Source organism: Pocillopora verrucosa, chromosome 4 (genome assembly GCF_036669915.1).
Source record: "Pocillopora verrucosa isolate sample1 chromosome 4, ASM3666991v2, whole genome shotgun sequence".
Taxonomy (NCBI): domain Eukaryota; kingdom Metazoa; phylum Cnidaria; class Anthozoa; order Scleractinia; family Pocilloporidae; genus Pocillopora; species Pocillopora verrucosa.
Genome location: NC_089315.1, coordinates 14,631,247 through 14,649,862, shown reverse-complemented (window position 1 = coordinate 14,649,862; position 18,616 = coordinate 14,631,247). Strand labels below are relative to the sequence as shown.

Below are 18,616 nucleotides of genomic sequence, written 5' to 3'. Positions count from 1 at the left end.
TAGAAACACTGCTTTTTGGTTGTTGATTTGGGAAAAGTGGTGTTTAGAGTTGGAATTGCCAGGGAAATCAAAATTACGAGCCGATCCAGCTTAACACTTTGCTCGAGCGATTTTACGCCGAAATCAAAAACAAACATGGTTAAGCCTCGCAAACGACGATTTCGAGACGATTCCATTCCATCAAAAGTGATACAGACTGAACAATTCCTTGAACCGTTTATCCGGACTTTGAACCTTTTTGCGCCTTAAAGGTGTGAATATTATTGTTTATTACTGTTTTGATCGTGCGCGGTTGTTTTTACCGAATGCACAGGTTTGAATAAATTATTTTTTCATTTGATAGGCACGCTCTGCTTCTGCATAATTATGTTAAGCTATCTCGTACTTTTTTCATGTATGTTATTAATACGTAATCACATGATTTTTCTCGTGCAATTTGGAATAGATAAGCACTCGTTAAATTTTTCAAAGACCACAAATTGCACACACCCTACGGGCTCGTGCAATTTTATTAGTCTTTGAAAAAATTTACTCGTGCTTATTTATTCCAAATTGCACTCGAAATCATGTGATTACCTATACTAACACGAGTGCAAAGTTGTAGCACGAGTGCAAATTACAAACAGCATGCACGCGCTGCAAAGTTTTGTCCGTTTTGACTTTCTGTGATAAGTTTTTCATGTTAATTATTAACAAGCAACAAAATGATTTCTCGTGCAATTTGGTGTAAATAAGCACTTATAAATTTTCCAGACTACAAATCGCACTCGACCAAGGGGCTCATGCAATTTTGTCGACTTTGAAAATTTACTCGTGCTTATCAACACAAAATTTTGCTCGAAATCATGTTATTACCTGTGCATAATGCATTTGAAACTTTAAACCACACTGTCATTCAGCTGGTTATCATGTATACTCCTTTCTGTTAGGCATCCGAGTATTATTGCCTAAATTACGCTGAAGTTGGCCAATCAAAATTCGGATTTCGTGGGGTACATCCCTAAGGACATCGGGAAAGACAGTAAACACTCATTATGTGATGACATTTTTGGCGATGGGACTTGAAAACACTCTCCTCTTTGTCTTCTTTCGAGGAGTTATATCACTCTGCGCGGTTTTCCACGCAGGAGTAGAATCGTCTGCTCTTTCTCGATCAGCGTATTTCACAACGTTGACAAATAAGCAGCTTAAAGGTTTCGTTGTTAAACGGTTTGAGTCCCCTAGTTTAGTTTGGTGTAGTCAGTCTTGTTTGAAAAACGCCTGGTGTACTTCAACAAACTTCAAACCTGCTCCTCAAACTTCCAAGTCTGATGGCAAAGGAACTTGTGAACTAAACAAGCACGACGTTATCAAAGAAAATGCACATTTACAGTTCCAGGCGGGAGCCATTTTCTCAACACTTATCAAGGTAAATAATTGCAGGGTTTGGATCATTTTCAATGTATTCAGCAATTCCAAGTTTAATCATCAAATTCGTATATTTTAAGTCTTGTAATCAAGCAAGTTTTCATTTCCACAGTTTTACTCCTTCCTTACTTCAGGAAAAATCCCCTTAATTAGGCTAAGGTCTTTAGTGCTATCCTTCTTTTTCGGAGAGCTCCAGAATTAATAAAATTATAGACACGCAACCTGTATAACGACCAAAGAGCACTAGAAAGAATAACCGTTGTTTTTTGTATACCCATAATTTTCAACCCTTATTTTTAGTTGTCCGTTAGCCCTCTTTTCTGTGAAAAGATCCATCCCCCATCATGCAGTTCGTGAGCCATAGAAACAAAAGCTGGAGGCAACAAACAAACTTTTGTTACGCCGCCGACTTTTGAGACCTTTCATGATAGCATTCATCGATAACCAGTTTAGCATGAGGGTTAGAAGTTTTTTTTTCACGAAAACGGAAAAAGATGCTTCTCCTTTAACTAAACAAGGACAATTATAAAAAAGAGAGACAAAAAAAATATATTTCATTGGGCGTTTAGTAATTGGTAAAATCACCAATTTCTATGCAAATGTATGCACTTGAAAGAAAACCATTAACTAATTGTGCAAATTTTTGTAAATAACATAAAACTAGAACTGATGCTTGCCAACAGAAGCAAGTTTTGGAAATGGTGCATACGCTTTCTTTTATTCCCTTTTATATGAACTCGTTTTTCAGCAAATGTAGGAATTTAGAAACATCATTGTTTGATCGAGATATTTGAAATTATATGCCGACCGCAGCCGTTAATGGCTGCCGGTTTTTTTTTCATTTGCATTACAAAAAAGTGCAGTAATTCCACCGTAAGTAAGCTTGAGGTTGTTGCGAATCGCATATTACTGTCTTTGAATATGTAATAGTTTTGAACTAAAGTTTATAGAAGCTAGACCATTAATAAAATAACACCTTGAATTCGTTTGAAATTCTGCCAATACATGTACTTGTAGATGTTGACTAAATGCATAGTTAAAAACAAAATCTTTAGGCAGCCAGTGTTTTTTTGATACAAAGAAGAAGTGATTTAGAAAAACATTTGACTAAATGATTGCGATAAAACATTTCTGAAAAACATTTTAAGATTGCTAAAAAACGACGACGTTTCGACATTGGCTAAACAGTAATTAAACAAAAAGTTTGGCACGTATGGATTCCGTCTGGATATTTAAATTAGGCTTGAGATTCTTGATGAACAGTATTTCAAAGACTAAACAATCAAATTTCCCTAGCACTTTGAAATGCTAATAATAATAGTTAAGTGTTTTTTTTCGTTGTTAGTGTCAATAAACGTTTACCCCAGTGATTTTGCCTAAGCATTACCACTTTGTAAATCATGTTCTGGAAGTTTGTTGAACAATTGCTGAGGACAGATAAATTGTTTAGTTCAATTTGGCGATAGGGTTGGCTTGATACCTACCCGGTTGTTGGAGCTGGATGTAGGAGATAGAAAAAACGCCGTAGGTGAGAGCGTGACTATTTTCCAGCGAATTGTTGTTATCCATCAGTAGGAAAGTGAAATAATTTTGCAGCATATTTATGTTTATTTATATTCTTCTCATTATTCCATCGGCTACTCTTTCTATTTAGGATTGCCGACTGGCAGCCAGCACCTGTTTAAATGGTGGTGTGTGTTTTTATGACAAGAAAAAGCAAACTTATTCATGCGAATGCAAGCCCCCTTGGACCGGAGAAACTTGTGCTGATCTGTGTAAGAAACAACTTCGTAAAGTAGAATGAAGCTGTAATGTGTACCTGTCGAGAAAAGCTTGAGAGCAGTTTTCCTGTTGAATTTATGTGTGACAAAAAAGTTTAGCGAGACAGCTTCTGCAAACCAGCAAACAAACCTCGTTCGAACGCTTTTTTTGATCAGATATTTTCCTTAAAAATTTTAATTTTGCATTGTCTTGCTTTTGTGACGCACATGCTTTAAGAGATTTACTTCGATTCAAAAGCGTTATTAGCTAGACCAACTTAATTATATATGGTTTGAAGATCGTTAGTTCAGTCGCTCTATGATGTAACTTCTTTTTATTGACAACAACTCTTTTGAAATGTTGTCTTGTACTCCCAAAAAGTTACCTGTGACAGCCATCCCTGCAAAAACAATGGAACTTGTACAGACGGAGTCAATGAATATAACTGCAGCTGTGCACCAGGATTTTACGGGACGCAGTGTGAAAAGATTGAAGGCCTGTCTTGTTCATCAGGTTTGTAGAGACGTGCATCGTATTTTGATGACATATTCTGAGAGCGCAAGCTTCCTTCTCCAATTTAAGAGGACTCTCGTGGAGGCGCGGTGGCTTCATGGTTAGTGCGCTCGACTCCGTATCGAATGGTCCGGGTTCGAGCCCTGGCCGGGGTCATTGTGTTGTGTTCTTAGGCAAGACACTTTACTCTCACAGTGCTTCTCTTTACCCAGGTGTACAAATGGTACCAGCAAATGTGCTGGGGGTAACCCTGTGATGGACTAGCATCCCATCCGGGGGGGAGTAGCAATACTCCTAGCCGCTTCATGTTAAGGAAACCTGAGTTAAGCACCGGCCCCACGGGCCATTTGGGCCTGTATAAAGGCTTTACTTTTTTTTACTTTTTCGTGGAGATGGGGATGACCATTCAACATTTTAGAGAGTTTTAGATGAGACATTAATTAAGGTTCTTGAAGACAGACCACGCCAATGTTTTATTTTGATAACGGTTTCCCATAAAAACTTTCCGCAACTAATAATCGTCAGCGACAGGACGCTGTAAACTTATTGGATCAATGTCAGTATCTGAGTAATTGCGCTCCTACCCCTCCCCTGACCCAACAATCGTCAATTGATAACAACTTAAGGTTAATGTTGGGTCAGGGGAGGGGTAACTGCGCAGTGGCTAACATGCTTATATTAATCCAATCTATCGCTTTTTAACTCTTTACATCATAACATAACATCAGTATCCATATGCTCCATACTGCTCTTTATACATTTCCTAAGGTGCTGACGAGGAGAATTTGTTAACTGATCAAAAGCCTCTTTGATTGGTGATCATTTCCTTTATTCTCCTGATCTTAATGTTTGATTCAGCGCTGACATTGTAGGGAGAAATTATATGCTAGTCACTCTTAGGGGTTAAAGGGCAAAAGAAGTAGAAAGTAACTGTTGGATTTTAAATAGTAGTGAAAAGTTTATACCTTTTTATAGGTTTTTTTTTTTTCGCTCAAGCGGTTAGAATAATTTCAAACCAGCTCAGACACCTATTTAGGAGAACACGACAAGCTAGCTTTGACATCTCAGAGCGCTCAAGGTACTTTTTTTTGGATCTTTCTCTCTGGTGTGCGTGGTAGCCATGTGGAAGCCAAAGCAAGATTTTTCAAAAAACAAAGACATTCTTTACTCTGGGGATCTGTTGCAATAACCGTTAGGATTACTTTTGTATGTCCCCTCCTGGCTGAATAATCCTCTCATTCGGAATTCTCTGGCCTATTTATTTCGTAAAGAGTTGTTTTTTTACACAGAACCCTTTGCACTTAGTGTTTATCAGTTACGTACGTGATCCGGTAGCGGACATGAGATATAAAATAATTTCTGAAACAAGACTAATCCGGAAATTTCGCAGTGAGATTCATCCAATTTAAGAGTCGCTTTGTCATTTCAGTGAAACTGGAGTAAAGAAGATTGTGTTTTGTTGTTTCCTACAGCTTACCGAATGGTCTTTGGACAGCCTAGCATAAAGAGTTACGCCAGCATAACAAACGCCACCTCGTCTAGTCTCTCGGAATTTACTATGTGCCTTTTTGTCAAAATGAAGGATACAAATTTGATTGGTAGCCAGTGCCTCTACAGTTATGCGACTATTGGAGCACGTTATGGGAATGCCTTCTACGTTTGTCTGTTTTTCCCAGGAATTAGGATCTCTATAGACGCCTCGGAAAATGAGTAAGTGATGTGACAAACACGATAGAAATAGTATGTACTCGAGTCAAATGGCCCATCCAACCAAACCGTATACCGATTTTTTTTAAATAAAGCGACCAGTAGGAGTATTAATACTTCCCCTTGGATGGGATGTTTATCTGTTGCAATTTCAGCATTTCATTCGGTTTCCCCGACAGTGTGCCGTAATACTCCTGGGTGGAGTGAAGCACTATAAGAATAAAGTCTGTCGCCCAAGAACACAACACAATAACGCACTAGAACAAGATAGAGGAGAATTAAAAATATACTGGAATGAACGGCGAATTACGCGCGAGATAGGGAAGTGAAGATGAATTCTTTGAGCTCCTTCCTTCACGCGAGATTCACACTTACTTTGGCTCACGTTAAAAAAATAATATGCCTGTTCCCGCAATGGGCTGAAGTGCTCCCAGCGGAGTATTAGCGAGGCTTCTGATGGTTTTGGCGTGGTTAGCAACAAAGTTAACTTGTTTTTGTTCCCAAGCGACTTAAAAATAAATAATTAAACGAGTCTAGTGGTTAAATCATTGTTAATGACAAAATTAAGTGCTATGGCGTGTTGAAAGTTGAGTGTATGGAGTTTGAGAATTTCCGTGAGCAAGAAAAATTGCACAGTGAATTCCCGCAAAAACGGAGTCTTTCTCTTTTCGAATAAAATAAATAAATGATACTCGTAATATATCTCCCATTCCAGCAGCTCACACGACGTTGTAAACATGCATATAGTGCTACATATAGAATTGGAATGCATGTTTACAACGTCGTGTGAGCTGCTGGAATGGGAGATATATCAAGAGTGTCATTTATTTATTTTATGTCCAAATTGAGCACTCTATTTAGGAGGAGTCATGTCTCGCCATTGTGCATTCTCACAAGTCTTCTGACATGGGTTGGATGATACCACAATTGTGGTATCATTCGGGGTAGCTAAATGCTTACACCTCCTTCCTAACATTAGCATTGCACTGATGAGGCCCAGAAAGTCGAAACAGTTCAAATAAGGGTGAACAACCAATCCTGATGCCACATTGAATTGGACCGCAATCAGTCAAGAAACGAGTTTCTAACATAGTTTTAATTGTTTATGTTCATTTTCTAAGTGATACAGACGCCAGAGTCAAAATTAATGATACCACGTGGCATCACATTTGCGTTACCTGGAAAAACACCAAAGGCTACTGGCAGCTTTATCTGGATGGACAACTTCAAATCTCTGGAACAGACTTGAAAAAAGATCATCAGATACCAGCCGGCGGAACAGTTGTCATTGGACAAGACCAAGATAAAGTAGGAGGGGGCTTTGGTATCGAAGATAGCTTTGGGCCGGGTGAGGTAACAGAAGTCAATCTTTGGAGCAGAGTCCTTTCAGGGGATGAAATTGCAACTCAGAAGGCAAACTGTGACATCGCACAAGCAGGCCTTGTTCTCTGGTGGGGACAATTTAAAGGAAACGTTACTGGTGTGAAAATAGTCGAGCCTTAAAAGTGATAGGATTTTCATCACCCCCATCTTGTTTACGACGAAATGTTTATCACAGAAGGAGATCCTTCCTCGATCAAGGAACACCTAAACACTGATCAGTATCCACATACATGCTAAATAGCTTTGGCCACTCGTATTATGGAGTCCAACAATTGTTATTACACAGATGACAGCCCTTTTACCCTGTTCAGTAGAGTGTTTGATAGATTGTGCTCTTCTGTTTATGATTTAATAACCTTAAGGTTGCTGTGTAGTCGCTCGTTACTGTGATAAACCGCCAAAGTTCAGGACCGAAGTAGCGAGTATCATTCAGTTATTAGTCACAAAACGTCTAAGCTAAGTTTTCACGAACATCATGATCTTAATCACCAAAACAAGATCTCTGAACCACAGGACACAAGTTGTGTCCCTTTCTCGTTGATTTTGTTGCACGAGGCAATCGAAGGCGGAGGAAAAAGAGAGGATAAAAAAATTGCTGCTTTGGGTGAAATCTTGGATAGTCGCATTCCCCCCTCCAGAGTCATATTGCGCCAGAGTATTTTCCCTTAACTTAACCTTTAAAGAGAAGCTCAAAACCTAGCCTTAAATTTTGTTGGAGGAAACGAAAAAGTGGAGGGTAAATGAACTGAGCGAAATATGTAAATATAAAGTAGAATTTATATTGTGTAATATGACTGAACTATTTAATGAAAACAAAGCGTCATAAGACCTGTTCGTGTTCGTCTCTTCCTTCAAAGCGATCGATGTTCACTCTTACGGCTTGTGCTTCCTGTTTGTACACACTACTATAATAGTTCGATGTTCAGATAATCAAAGTTACTTTTGGAATATTTACACTTCATTAACGGATAGCGTACCGGATATTTTTAACGCACAGAACACGATATAAGCGTTATTAGCCGAACTCTGACTAATTAGTTGGCTGGAAATTGGTCGAATTCTTTCTGCTTTGCGTTTTGTCTTTAAATTATAATTTTACAGAGCTCTTCTTTGTATTTGAAGTTTCAGTGGTTGCAATAATTTCCTGCCGATCTACAATGTTGTATTTTTTTGGCTTCAAAATTTTGATCAAGAACGTGACGTGGATGCTAGTTACTATAAGTTCTCCTGGAAACGAGCAGTTATGTGTGTAAAATGCTTGGATGATCCTTGGGCACCATTCCCCACAAACCCCTTCTCAGTAGGTTTCGAGATGGCTACCGTCCACTCTCTTTTAAGCTTCATAGGGAGAACCTGGGAAAAAGGGAACAAGACGAGTTGACCTAAGTCATTAGACATGGCCGTCCTACTTTACAAAAGACATAAATTTTAGCCGCCATATTGGCCGAGGAAGGCGTGAGGAGCATGAAAAACTCATACCCAGTTCTCGTTCTTGTAAGTGCTCCCTTACTTCCTTGTCGACCAGGTCTAAAAAATGTATCATCTCCTCCCTTGTGACTAAAATCCAGGAGGATTTTCTTTTTTTCTTATTTTTAGAGAGAAAAATGCGAAAAGCGCTTGGGAAACAAATTAGAGAGGCCGAGAGCTACTAAGGTCCCTAACGAAAATGATGGCCTGGAAACATTCAAATGCATCAAAAAAGGCTTCTTTAGCGCTGTTGTTTTAACAATGTAATCATTTTTCACGCAGGCATATAACTTAGCATATAACTTAAGTTATATGCTTCTGTTTGCCATTGACAGATCCTCGATGCCGCCACCTTTTAATTTTCTCAAGTTTAAAAGCGTCTTTATCGCCCCCGGCCAAGTTCTATTCTTTCACTGACAGTTGAGACCCCCTACCTTTGGATAGCAATTTTTTTACATTATTTGCACTAAAATTTTGAGGGAGCTGTGTATTCAACGAGAAATATTCATGATCAATTATCCAATACTTTACCATTTTACCGCATGATGATGAATTCACGTGTCTAGTTTCCGTTTAGAAGATGGCATATTGTCAGAAATTCTGTTTTCTTTTTGTTTGCTTGTCACGAAGTGTGGTGTATTCCTTAAAATTACCAATTTCAGTGTCGGTTAAAGTGGTGCATTTGTCATGGGAGGTGTGGCCTATGGAATACGAGCTCACTTTAAGCAAGTCCCTTCTCTAATTTTGATCTCGCTAGGTAAATAATTTGAATAATTGGATGATCATATTAATCTTCAGGTTTTCATGAAGCCGATTTGTAATGTCAGTCGATAATTTGAAAATAGTTCCAAGAAAAATTTGTCAGAGCTTTAAATGATTTGGTGTTGTTTAGGCTTCCAGACTTGACTTTACAATTCTAGTGATTCACGCGACTGAATCATTTCGTTTTGAATTTAATATGTATTAATATACATCAAAAAGTCACGTGCGTCCGATTGGTCGAAAACGAGTGTATTTTTCATGTAACACGAGCGCAAAGTTATAGCACGAATGCAAATTTCAAATGCAAAGTTTTGTCCATTTTGACTTTCTGTTATGCGGCCTGTCATTCAGCTGGTTATCATGTATAATCTTTTCTGTTAGGCATCCGAGTTTTATTGCCTAAATTACGCTGAAGTTGACCAATCAAGATTCGGATTGCGTGGGGTACATCTTTAAAGACATCGGGGAAGACAGTAAACAGACTTATTCTGTAATGACAATTTTCGCGATGGGACTTGAAAACACTTCCCTCTTTGTCTTCTTTCGAGGAGTTATATTACTCTGCGCAGTTTTCCACGCAGGAGTAGAATCGTCTGCCCTTTCTCGATCAACATATTTCACAACGTTGACAAATAAGCGGCTTAAAGGTTTTGTCGTGAAACGGTTTAAGTCGACCAGTCAAATTTGGTGTAGTCAGTCTTGTTTGAAAAACGCCTGGTGTACTTCAACAAACTTCAAACTTACTCCTCAAACTTCCAAGTCTGATGGCAAAGGAACTTGTGAACTAAACAAGCACGACGTTATCAAAGAAAACGCACATTTACAGTTCGAGGCGGAAGTCATTTTCTCAACACTTATTAAGGTAAATAATTGCAATGTTTTGATCGTTTTCAATGTATTCAGTGATACCGAGTTTAATCATCTGCAGGTTAGTCACCAATTCGTTTATTTTGAAAAGTCTTGTAATTAAGCAAGTTTTCATTTTTACAGTTTAACTCTTCCCTTACTTCAGGAAAATAAACCCTTAATTAGGCAGAGGTCTTCAGTGCGATCTTTTTTTTCGGAGAGCTCCAGAATTCAATAAAATTATGAATAAAAAAACTAAAATCCAAAGATGATTGAAAACTGAATTTTTACGCCGAGCTGTAGTACCAGACACACAACCTGCATAACGACCAAAGAGAACTAGTAAGAATAACCGTTGTTATTTCTATACCCGGAATAATTTTCAACCCTTTGTTTTAGTTGTTCGTTAACCCCCTTTTCTGTGAAAAGATCCACCCACCTCATGCAGTTCGTGAGCCGCAAAAACAAGCTGGTTGCACCAAACAAATATTTTGTTTCCCCGCCGACGTTTGAGACCTTTGGTGATAGCATTCATCGATTACCGGTTTAGCATGAAAGTTAGAAGTTCTTTTTCATGAAAACGGAAAAATACTTCTCCTTTAACTAACTAAGGACAATAATAACAAGAAGAGATGAAGAAAAATATTCCATCGGGCGTTTGGTGATAGGTAAAATCAACTGCAAATGTTATGCACCTTAAAGAAACCATTCACTAATTATGCAAATTTTTGTAAAGAACAAAAAAACTAGAACTGATGCTTGCCAGCAGAAGCAAGTTTTGGAAATGGCACATACACTTTCTTTTATTCCCTTTTAAATGAAATCCTTTTCCAGCAAATGTAGTAATTTAGAAACACCATGTTTTGATCGAGATATTTGAAATTATATGCCGTCCCCAAACGGCTGGTGGGCTCTTGTTTGTTTCTCATTTGCATCACAAAAAAGTGCAATAACTCCACCGTAAGTAAAAGCTTGGGGTTGCAGTGAATCGCATGTTATTGTGTTTGAATATGTAGTAGTTTTTAACTGAAGTTTATAGAAGCTAGACCATTAATAAAATGACATGCCTTGACTTCGTTTGGCAGAAGTCAATACATGTACTTGTATATGTTGACTAAATGCGTAGTTAAAAGCAAAACTTTTAGGCAGCCAGTGTTTTTTTTCCGTTGTTTTTGCCTATAAACGCATTACCACCTTGTAAATTTTTTTTAGAAGTTTGTTGAAGAATTGGCAAGGACAGATAAATTGTTTCGTTAAATTTGGCGATAGGGTAGGCTTGATACCCACCCGGTTGTTGGAGCTGGATCTAGGAGATAACAAAAAAACCGTAGTTGAGAGCGTGACTATTTTCCAGCCAATTGTTTTTATCCATCAGAAGGAAAGTGAAACAATTTTGAAGCATATTCATGTGTATTTATTTATATTCTTCTCATTATTCCATCGGCTACTCTTTCTATTTAGGATTGCCGACTAGCAGCCAGCACCTGTTTAAATGGTGGTGTGTGTTTTTATGACGAGAAAAAGCAAACTTATTCATGCGAATGCAAGCCCCCTTGGACCGGAGAAACTTGTGCTGATCTGTGTAAGAAACAAATTTGTAAATTAGAATGAAGTTGTAATGAATTGCCTGTCGAGAAAAGCTTCAGAGCAGTTTTCCTGTTGCGTTTATGTGCGACAATTGAAAGAATGTAGCGAGACGGTTTTCTGCAAACAAGCAAACAAACTTCGTTCGAACGCTATTTTGATGAGATCTTTTCCTTAAAAAATTTGACATTGTTTTGCTTGTGTAACGCACATGCTTAAGGAGATTTACTTCGATTCAAAAGCTTTATGAGCCAGACCAACTTAATTATATGTGGTTTGAAGATCGGTAGGTCAGTCGCTCTATGATGTAACTTCTTTTTATTGACAACAACTCTTTTGAAATGTTGTCTTGTATTCGCAAAAAGTTACCTGTGACAGCCATCCCTGCAAAAACAATGGAACTTGCACAGACGAACTCAATGGATATAACTGTAGCTGTGCACCAGGATTTCACGGGACGCAGTGTGAAAAGATTGAAGGCCTGTCTTGTTCATCAGGTTTGTAGAGAAGTGTATCGTATTTTGATGACGTATTCTGAAAGCACAAGCTTCATTTTCCAAAGAGAAGTTCTTGTGGAGATGGGGATGACCATTCAACATTTTAGAGAGTTTTAGATGAGACATTAATTAACATTCTTGAAGAAAGACCACGCCAATGTTTTATTTTGATTACGGTTTCTCATAAAAACTTTCTACAACTGATAATCGTTAGCGACAGGACGCTGTAAACTTATTGGATCAATATCAGTATCTAAACTGCGCTCCTACCCCTCCCCTAACCCAACAATCGTCAATTGATAACAAGTTAAGGCTAATGTTGGGTTAGGGGAGGGGTAGGTGCACGGTTTTTCACATACTTATATTGATCCAATCTATCGCCTTTTAACTCTTTACACCATAACATCAGTATGTATATTCTCCATACTGTTCTTTATACCGATCAAAAGCCTCTTTGATTGGTGATCATTTCCTTTATTCTCCTGACCTTAATGTTTGATTCAGCGTTGACATTGTTGGGAGTAATTAGATGCTAGTCACTCTTAGGGGTTAAAGGGTAAAAGAAGTAGAAAGTGACTGTTGGATTTTAAATAGTAGTGAAAAGTTTATACGTCGTTTTTTCGCTTAAGAAGTCAGAATAATTTCAAACAAGCTCACCCATCTATAGGTGAACACTACAAGCTACCTTTGACATCTCAGAGCGCTCAAGGTATATATTTGTATCTTTCTCTCTGGCGTGTGTGGTATCCATGCGGAAGCCAAGGCAAGATTTTTCGAAAACAAAGACAATCTTAACTCTATGTATCTGTTGCAACAACCGTAAGGATTATTTTTGTATGTCCCCTCCAGGCTAAATAATCCTCTCATTCGGAAATCTCTGGCCTATTTATTTCGTAAAGAGTTTTTCTTTTAGACAGAACCCTTTGCACTTAATGTTTATTAATTACGTACGTGATCCGGTAGCAGACATGAAATAGAAAGTCATCCCTGAAACAAGATTAATCCGGAAATTTCGTCGTAAGATGCATCCAATTTAAGAGTTGCTTTGCTATTTCAATGAAACTGGAGTTAACTTGTTTCCTACAGCTTACCGTATGGTCTTTGGACAGCCTACCAACAAGAGTTACGCCAGCATAACAAACGCCACCTCGTCTAATCTCTCAGAATTTACTATGTGCCTTTTTGCCAAAATGAAGGATACAAATTTGAGTAATGAACAGTGCCTTTACAGTTATGCGACTACTGGAGCACTTTTTGGGAATGCCTTCTACGTTTGTCTGCTTTCCCCAGGAATTAGGATTTCTATAGACACCTTAGGAAACGAGTAAGTGATATGACAAACACAATAGAAATAGTCTGTACTCGAGTCAAGTGGCCCATCCAGCCAAACCGTATACCGGTTTTCTTAGAATAAAGCGACTCGTAGGAGTGTCAATACTCCCCACTGTATGGGATGTTAATCTATTGCAATCTCAGCATTTTATTCGGTTTCCCCGACAATGTGCCGTAATACTCCTGGGTGGAGTGAAGCACTGCGAGAATAAACTCTTTCACCCAAGAACACAACACAATAACGCAATAGAACAAGATAGAAGAGAAGTAAAATATACCGGAATGAATGGCGAATTACGCGCGAGAAAGGGACATGAAGATGAATTTTTTGAGCTTCACGCGAGATTCACACTTACCTTGGCTCACCTCAAAAAAATAATATGCCAGTTCCCGCAATAGGTTAAAGTGCTCCCAGCGGAGTATTATCGAGGCTTACGATGGTATTTGGCATTGTTAACAACCACGTTCTCTTGTTTTTGTTCCCAAGCGACTTAAAAATAAATAATTAAACGAGTCTAGTGGTTTAATCATTGTGACAAAATTAAGTGCTATGGCGTGTTGAAAATTGAGTGCATGGAGTTCGAGAATTTCCGTGAGCAAGAAAAAATGCACAATGAATTCCCGAAAAAACGGAGTCTTTCTCTTTTCGAATAAAATAAATAAGTGACGCTCTTAAAATATATCTCCCATTCCAGCAGCTCACACAACGTTGTCAACACGCATTCCAATTCTATATGTAGCACTATGTATATGTATATATATATATATATATATATATATATATATATATATATGTATATGTATAGTTCATAGCAGTGATGAGGCCCAGAAGGCCGAAACAGTACAAATAAAGGTGAACAACCAATCTTGATGCCACATTGAATATCACCGCAATCAGTCAAGAAACGAGTTTCTAACATAGTTTTAATTGTTATGTTCATTTTCTAAGTGATATAGACAGCGGAGTCAAAATTAATGATACCATGTGGCATCACGTTTGTGTTGCCTGGAAAAACACCAAAGGTGACTGGCAGCTTTATCTGGATGGACAACTTAAAAGCAATGGAACTGACTTCAAAAAAAATCATCAGATACCAGCTGGCGGAACAGTTGTCATTGGACAAGACCAAGATAAAGTCGGAGGGGGCTTTGAAATCAAAGATAGCTTTGGGCCGGGTGAGGTAACTGAAGTCAATCTTTGGAGCAGGGTCCTTTCGGGGGATGAAATTGCAGCTCAGACGGCAAACTGTGACATCGCAAAAGCAGGCCTTGTTCTCTGGTGGTTACAGTTCAAAGGAAACGTTACTAGTGTGGTAATAGTCGAGCCCTAAAAGTGATAGGATTTTGAACACCACCATCTTGTTTACGACGAACTGTTTATCACAGAAGGAGATCCCGGCTTCCTCGAGGAAGGAACACCTTAAACACTGATCAATATCTACGTACATGTTAAATAGCTTTGACCACTCGTATTATTATTGATATTACACAGATGACAGCCCTTTTACCCAGTTCAGTAGACTGTTTGATAGATTGCGTCCTTGTATTTATGATTTGATAGCCTTAAGGTTGCTCGGTAGTCACTCGCTACTGTTGATAAAACGCCAAAGTTCAGGACTGAAGTAGCGAGTATCATTCAGTTATTAGTCACGGAAACGTTTAAGCTAAGCTTGCACGAATATCATGATGTTAATCACCAAAACAAGATCTCTGAACCACATGACACAAGTTGTGACCCTTTCTCATTGATTTCGTTGCACGAGGCAATCGAAGGCGGCGGAAAAAGAGAGGATGAAAAACATTTCTGCCTTAGGTGAAATCTTGGATAGTTGCATGCCCCCCTCCAGAGTTATATTGCGCCACTGTATTTTCCCTTAACTTAACCTTTAAAGAAAAGCTCAAAACCCAGCCTTAAATTTTGTTGGAGGAAACGAAAAAGTGGGGGGTAAATGAACTGAGCGAAACATGTATATATTAAGTAGAATTTATATTGTGTAATATGACTGAACTATTTAAGGAAAACAAAGCGTCATAAGACCTGTTTGTGTTCGTCTCTTCTTTCAAAGCGATCGATGTTCACTCACACGGTTTGCGCTTCCTGTTTGTGCACATTACTATCATAGTTCAATTTTCAGATAATCAAAGTTACTTTTGGAATTTTCATACTTAGTTAATGAATAGCGTACCGGATATTCTTAACGCACAGCACACGACATAAGCGTTATTGGCCGAACGCTGACTGATTAGTCGGCTGGAAACTGGTCAAGTTCTTTCTGCATTGTGTTTTTCTTTAAATTATATTATACAGTGCTCGTCTTTGTATTTGAAGTTTCAATGGCTGCAATAATTTCCTGCTGGTCTACAATGTTGCATTTTTTTGGCTTCAAAATTTTGAGCAGGATTCACGTGGATGCTAGTTACTATAAGTTCTCCTAGAAACGAGCAATTATGTGAGTATAATACTTGGATGATCTCTGGGCGCCATTCCCCACAAACCCCCTTCCCAATAGGTTTCGAGATGGCTGCCACCCATTCTCTTTTGAGCTTCATAGGGAGAGCCTGGGAAAAAGGGAACAAGGCAAGTTGAGCTGGGTCATTGGAAAATCTGATCTTGGACACGGCCGTCCTACTTTACAAAAGACATAAATTTTAGCCGCCATATTGGCCGAGGAAGGCGTGAGGAGCCTGAAAAACTCATACCCAGTTCTTGTTCTTGTAAGTGCTCCCTTAGTTCCTCGTCAACCAGGTCTGAAATTGTGTCATCTGCTCCCTTATGACTAAAACCGAGGAGGATTTTTCTTCTTTTTTTATTTTTAGAGAGAAAAATGCGAAAAGCGCTCGGGAAACAAACCAGAGAGGCTGAGAGCTACTAAGGTCCCTAACGGAAGTGACGGCCAGGAAATATTCAAATGCATCAAAAAACGCACCTTGAAGGCCATTGTTATATTTAGCTAATCAATTTTCACACAAGCATGTAACTGAGCAAAAAAATTAAAAGAGAGCCATCGTTGATTTTTTGCCATTCGTGTTTAAGTTGTAAAGGATTAACATTACTTTTGATTTCCACCGTTTTCCATATATTGTGTCTAAGTCACAAAACCTTCCTACGTACCTTTGTCTTGTAGGTTTTGTTCCCTCGGTTTTAAATATTTGTCATTGTGGATTTCTTTTCATTTGTAATCGTAATTGATTATGTTTTTAAGTTACCGCAAGTGCAACCAAAGTAATATTTGAAATAATATCAACGGGTTGGAACTGATAACGACATTCAGCTGAAAGTTGATTTGTTCCTAATAAAGGTAGTTGTAATGTGCTGTCGTAAAGGATGTTAATTGATGAAGTTTGAAGAAGAACCAACTTAAAGTTTTATGTTTAATTTATGTTTTTTAATTTCATATGTTCATTTATATTCTACATACTATTTACTATTTACAATATTTTTAATAAGATTTGCGACGTCAATCACAATACCAATGTTACATAAATAATACAAATACGTATTTCAACTGGGTGCCGCAAAACCAAAACCAAATTAATCACCTTCGTGTTATCAAAAGAAAGGGGGGGGGGGGGGGTTTCTTGTTGTATTTTTTTCTTACATTGGAAATTTTGCGGCGCACTTATAAAATTGTTACACGCGGGATACTATGAATTACTCTATTCACGATTAGATTGCGTACTTACCCAATATATGGTACAGTCACTATTAACAATAAGGTTGCATTATTCTTCTTAAGTCATAAATAATAACTATGTTTACTTAAGTTACAAGGTAAAATTAACTTGAGGGTCTCTACAGGGCATTGATTCTTACGGTTAACAGTTAAAAATTTTAGTCATTTTACGTCGAGCGATTAATTTCTTTCCGTTGCAATTAAAAGATAAAATTTTTGGGGTTATACGGCAATTAATTTTTGGTCCGAAATTTTACATCGGGCTCGAAAGCTAGCTGAGCACTTCTTGGTAATAATTCCAAAGTACATTCATATTCGTGTTCTGAACAGTTTTTTACGACGTATTGTCTGTTACTGCTTCTTGTTAGGGCTGCCAAATAGCCAACAGTTGTAAAAATGGAGGTGCTTGCGTGTACGACGAGAAAAAACAAACTTGTTCATGCAAGTGCAAGCCGCCTTGGACCGGAGAAACTTGTGCTAAGCTGGGTAAGAACAATTTTGAACAGTAGAATGAAGATGGTAAAGTTCTGTCGGTCAAGCCAAAAACAACGCAAAATATTTGTCTCCGAGACTTGGAAACAAACAAATCAGCTAAAATCAGAGAAACGAAACAAAGAAAAATGGAGCTTTTTAATGGAGAGGTTAAATAGAACACTGACAAGAATGGAAAAGATATGGGAAATTCAAAAAGGGTCCACAATTTTTCTTCATTCTTTTAACATTAACGTTACGTCGCTAAGGACGTTTAGCAAAATAATATTGACGAAAATTCTTGACGTTATCTTATACCCCCAAAAAGTTACTTGTGACAGCCATCCCTGCAAAAACAATGGAACTTGCACAGATGAAGTCCACGGATATAATTGTAGCTGTGCACCAGGATTTCACGGGACGCAGTGTGAAAAGATTGAAGGCCTGTCTTGTTCATCAGGTTTGTAGAGAAGTGTATCGTATTTTGATGACATATTCTGAGAGCTTCCTTCTCCAATTTAGGAGGACTCTCGTGGAGATGCAGATGACCAATTAATATTTTAGAGAGTTTTAGATGAGACATTAATAAAGATTCTTGAAGACAGACCACGCCAATGTTTTATTTTGATTACGGTTTCTTATAAAAACTTTCCACAACTAATAATCGTCAGCGACAGGACGCTGTAAACTTATTGGATCAATGTCAGTATCTGAGCAACTGCGCTCCTACCCCTCCCCTAACCCAACAATCGTCAATTGATAACAAGTTAAGGTTAATGTTGGGTTAGGGGAGGGGTAAGTGCGTAGTTGCTCGCATACTTATATTAATCCAATCTATCACCTTTTAACTCTTTACACCATAACATCAGTATGCATATTCTCCATGCTGTTCTTTATACATTTCCTAAGGTGCTGACAAAGAGAATTTGTTTACCGATCAAAAGCCTCTTTGATTGGTGATCATTTCCTTTATTCTCCTGACCTTGATGTTTGATTCAGCGCTGACATTGTAGGGAGAAATTAGATGCTAGTCACTCTTAGGGGTTAAAGCGCTCAAGGTACTTTTTTTTGCATCTTTCTCTCTGGCGTGCGTACGAGAGAAAGATGCATGCATAAAGCGACTCGTAGGAGTATTAATACTTCCCCCCAGGATTGGATGCTAATCCATTGCAATTTCAGCATTTCATTCGCAAATACACAAGGAAATTTTTA

At 38.2% G+C, this 18,616-nt stretch overlaps 2 protein-coding genes across 2 annotated transcripts; both read left to right on the top strand.

The window, feature by feature from the left end:
* The first annotated feature begins 1,054 nt into the window (after positions 1-1,054).
* LOC131792314 (sushi, von Willebrand factor type A, EGF and pentraxin domain-containing protein 1-like) lies at positions 1,055-7,395 on the top strand. Its single transcript, XM_059109692.2, has 5 exons — positions 1,055-1,408; positions 3,062-3,182; positions 3,550-3,681; positions 5,154-5,391; positions 6,510-7,395. Exons 1-5 carry the CDS (start codon positions 1,055-1,057, stop codon positions 6,889-6,891), a joined length of 1,227 nt encoding a protein of 408 aa, XP_058965675.2. The 3' UTR covers positions 6,892-7,395.
* A 2,112-nt stretch (positions 7,396-9,507) lies between these two features.
* Positions 9,508-14,805, top strand: LOC131792313 (C-reactive protein-like). The gene is made up of 5 exons (XM_066166218.1): positions 9,508-9,862; positions 11,308-11,428; positions 11,796-11,927; positions 13,014-13,251; positions 14,209-14,805. Exons 1-5 carry the CDS (start codon positions 9,509-9,511, stop codon positions 14,588-14,590), a joined length of 1,227 nt encoding a protein of 408 aa, XP_066022315.1. The 5' UTR covers position 9,508; the 3' UTR covers positions 14,591-14,805.
* Positions 14,806-18,616: the final 3,811 nt, after the last annotated feature.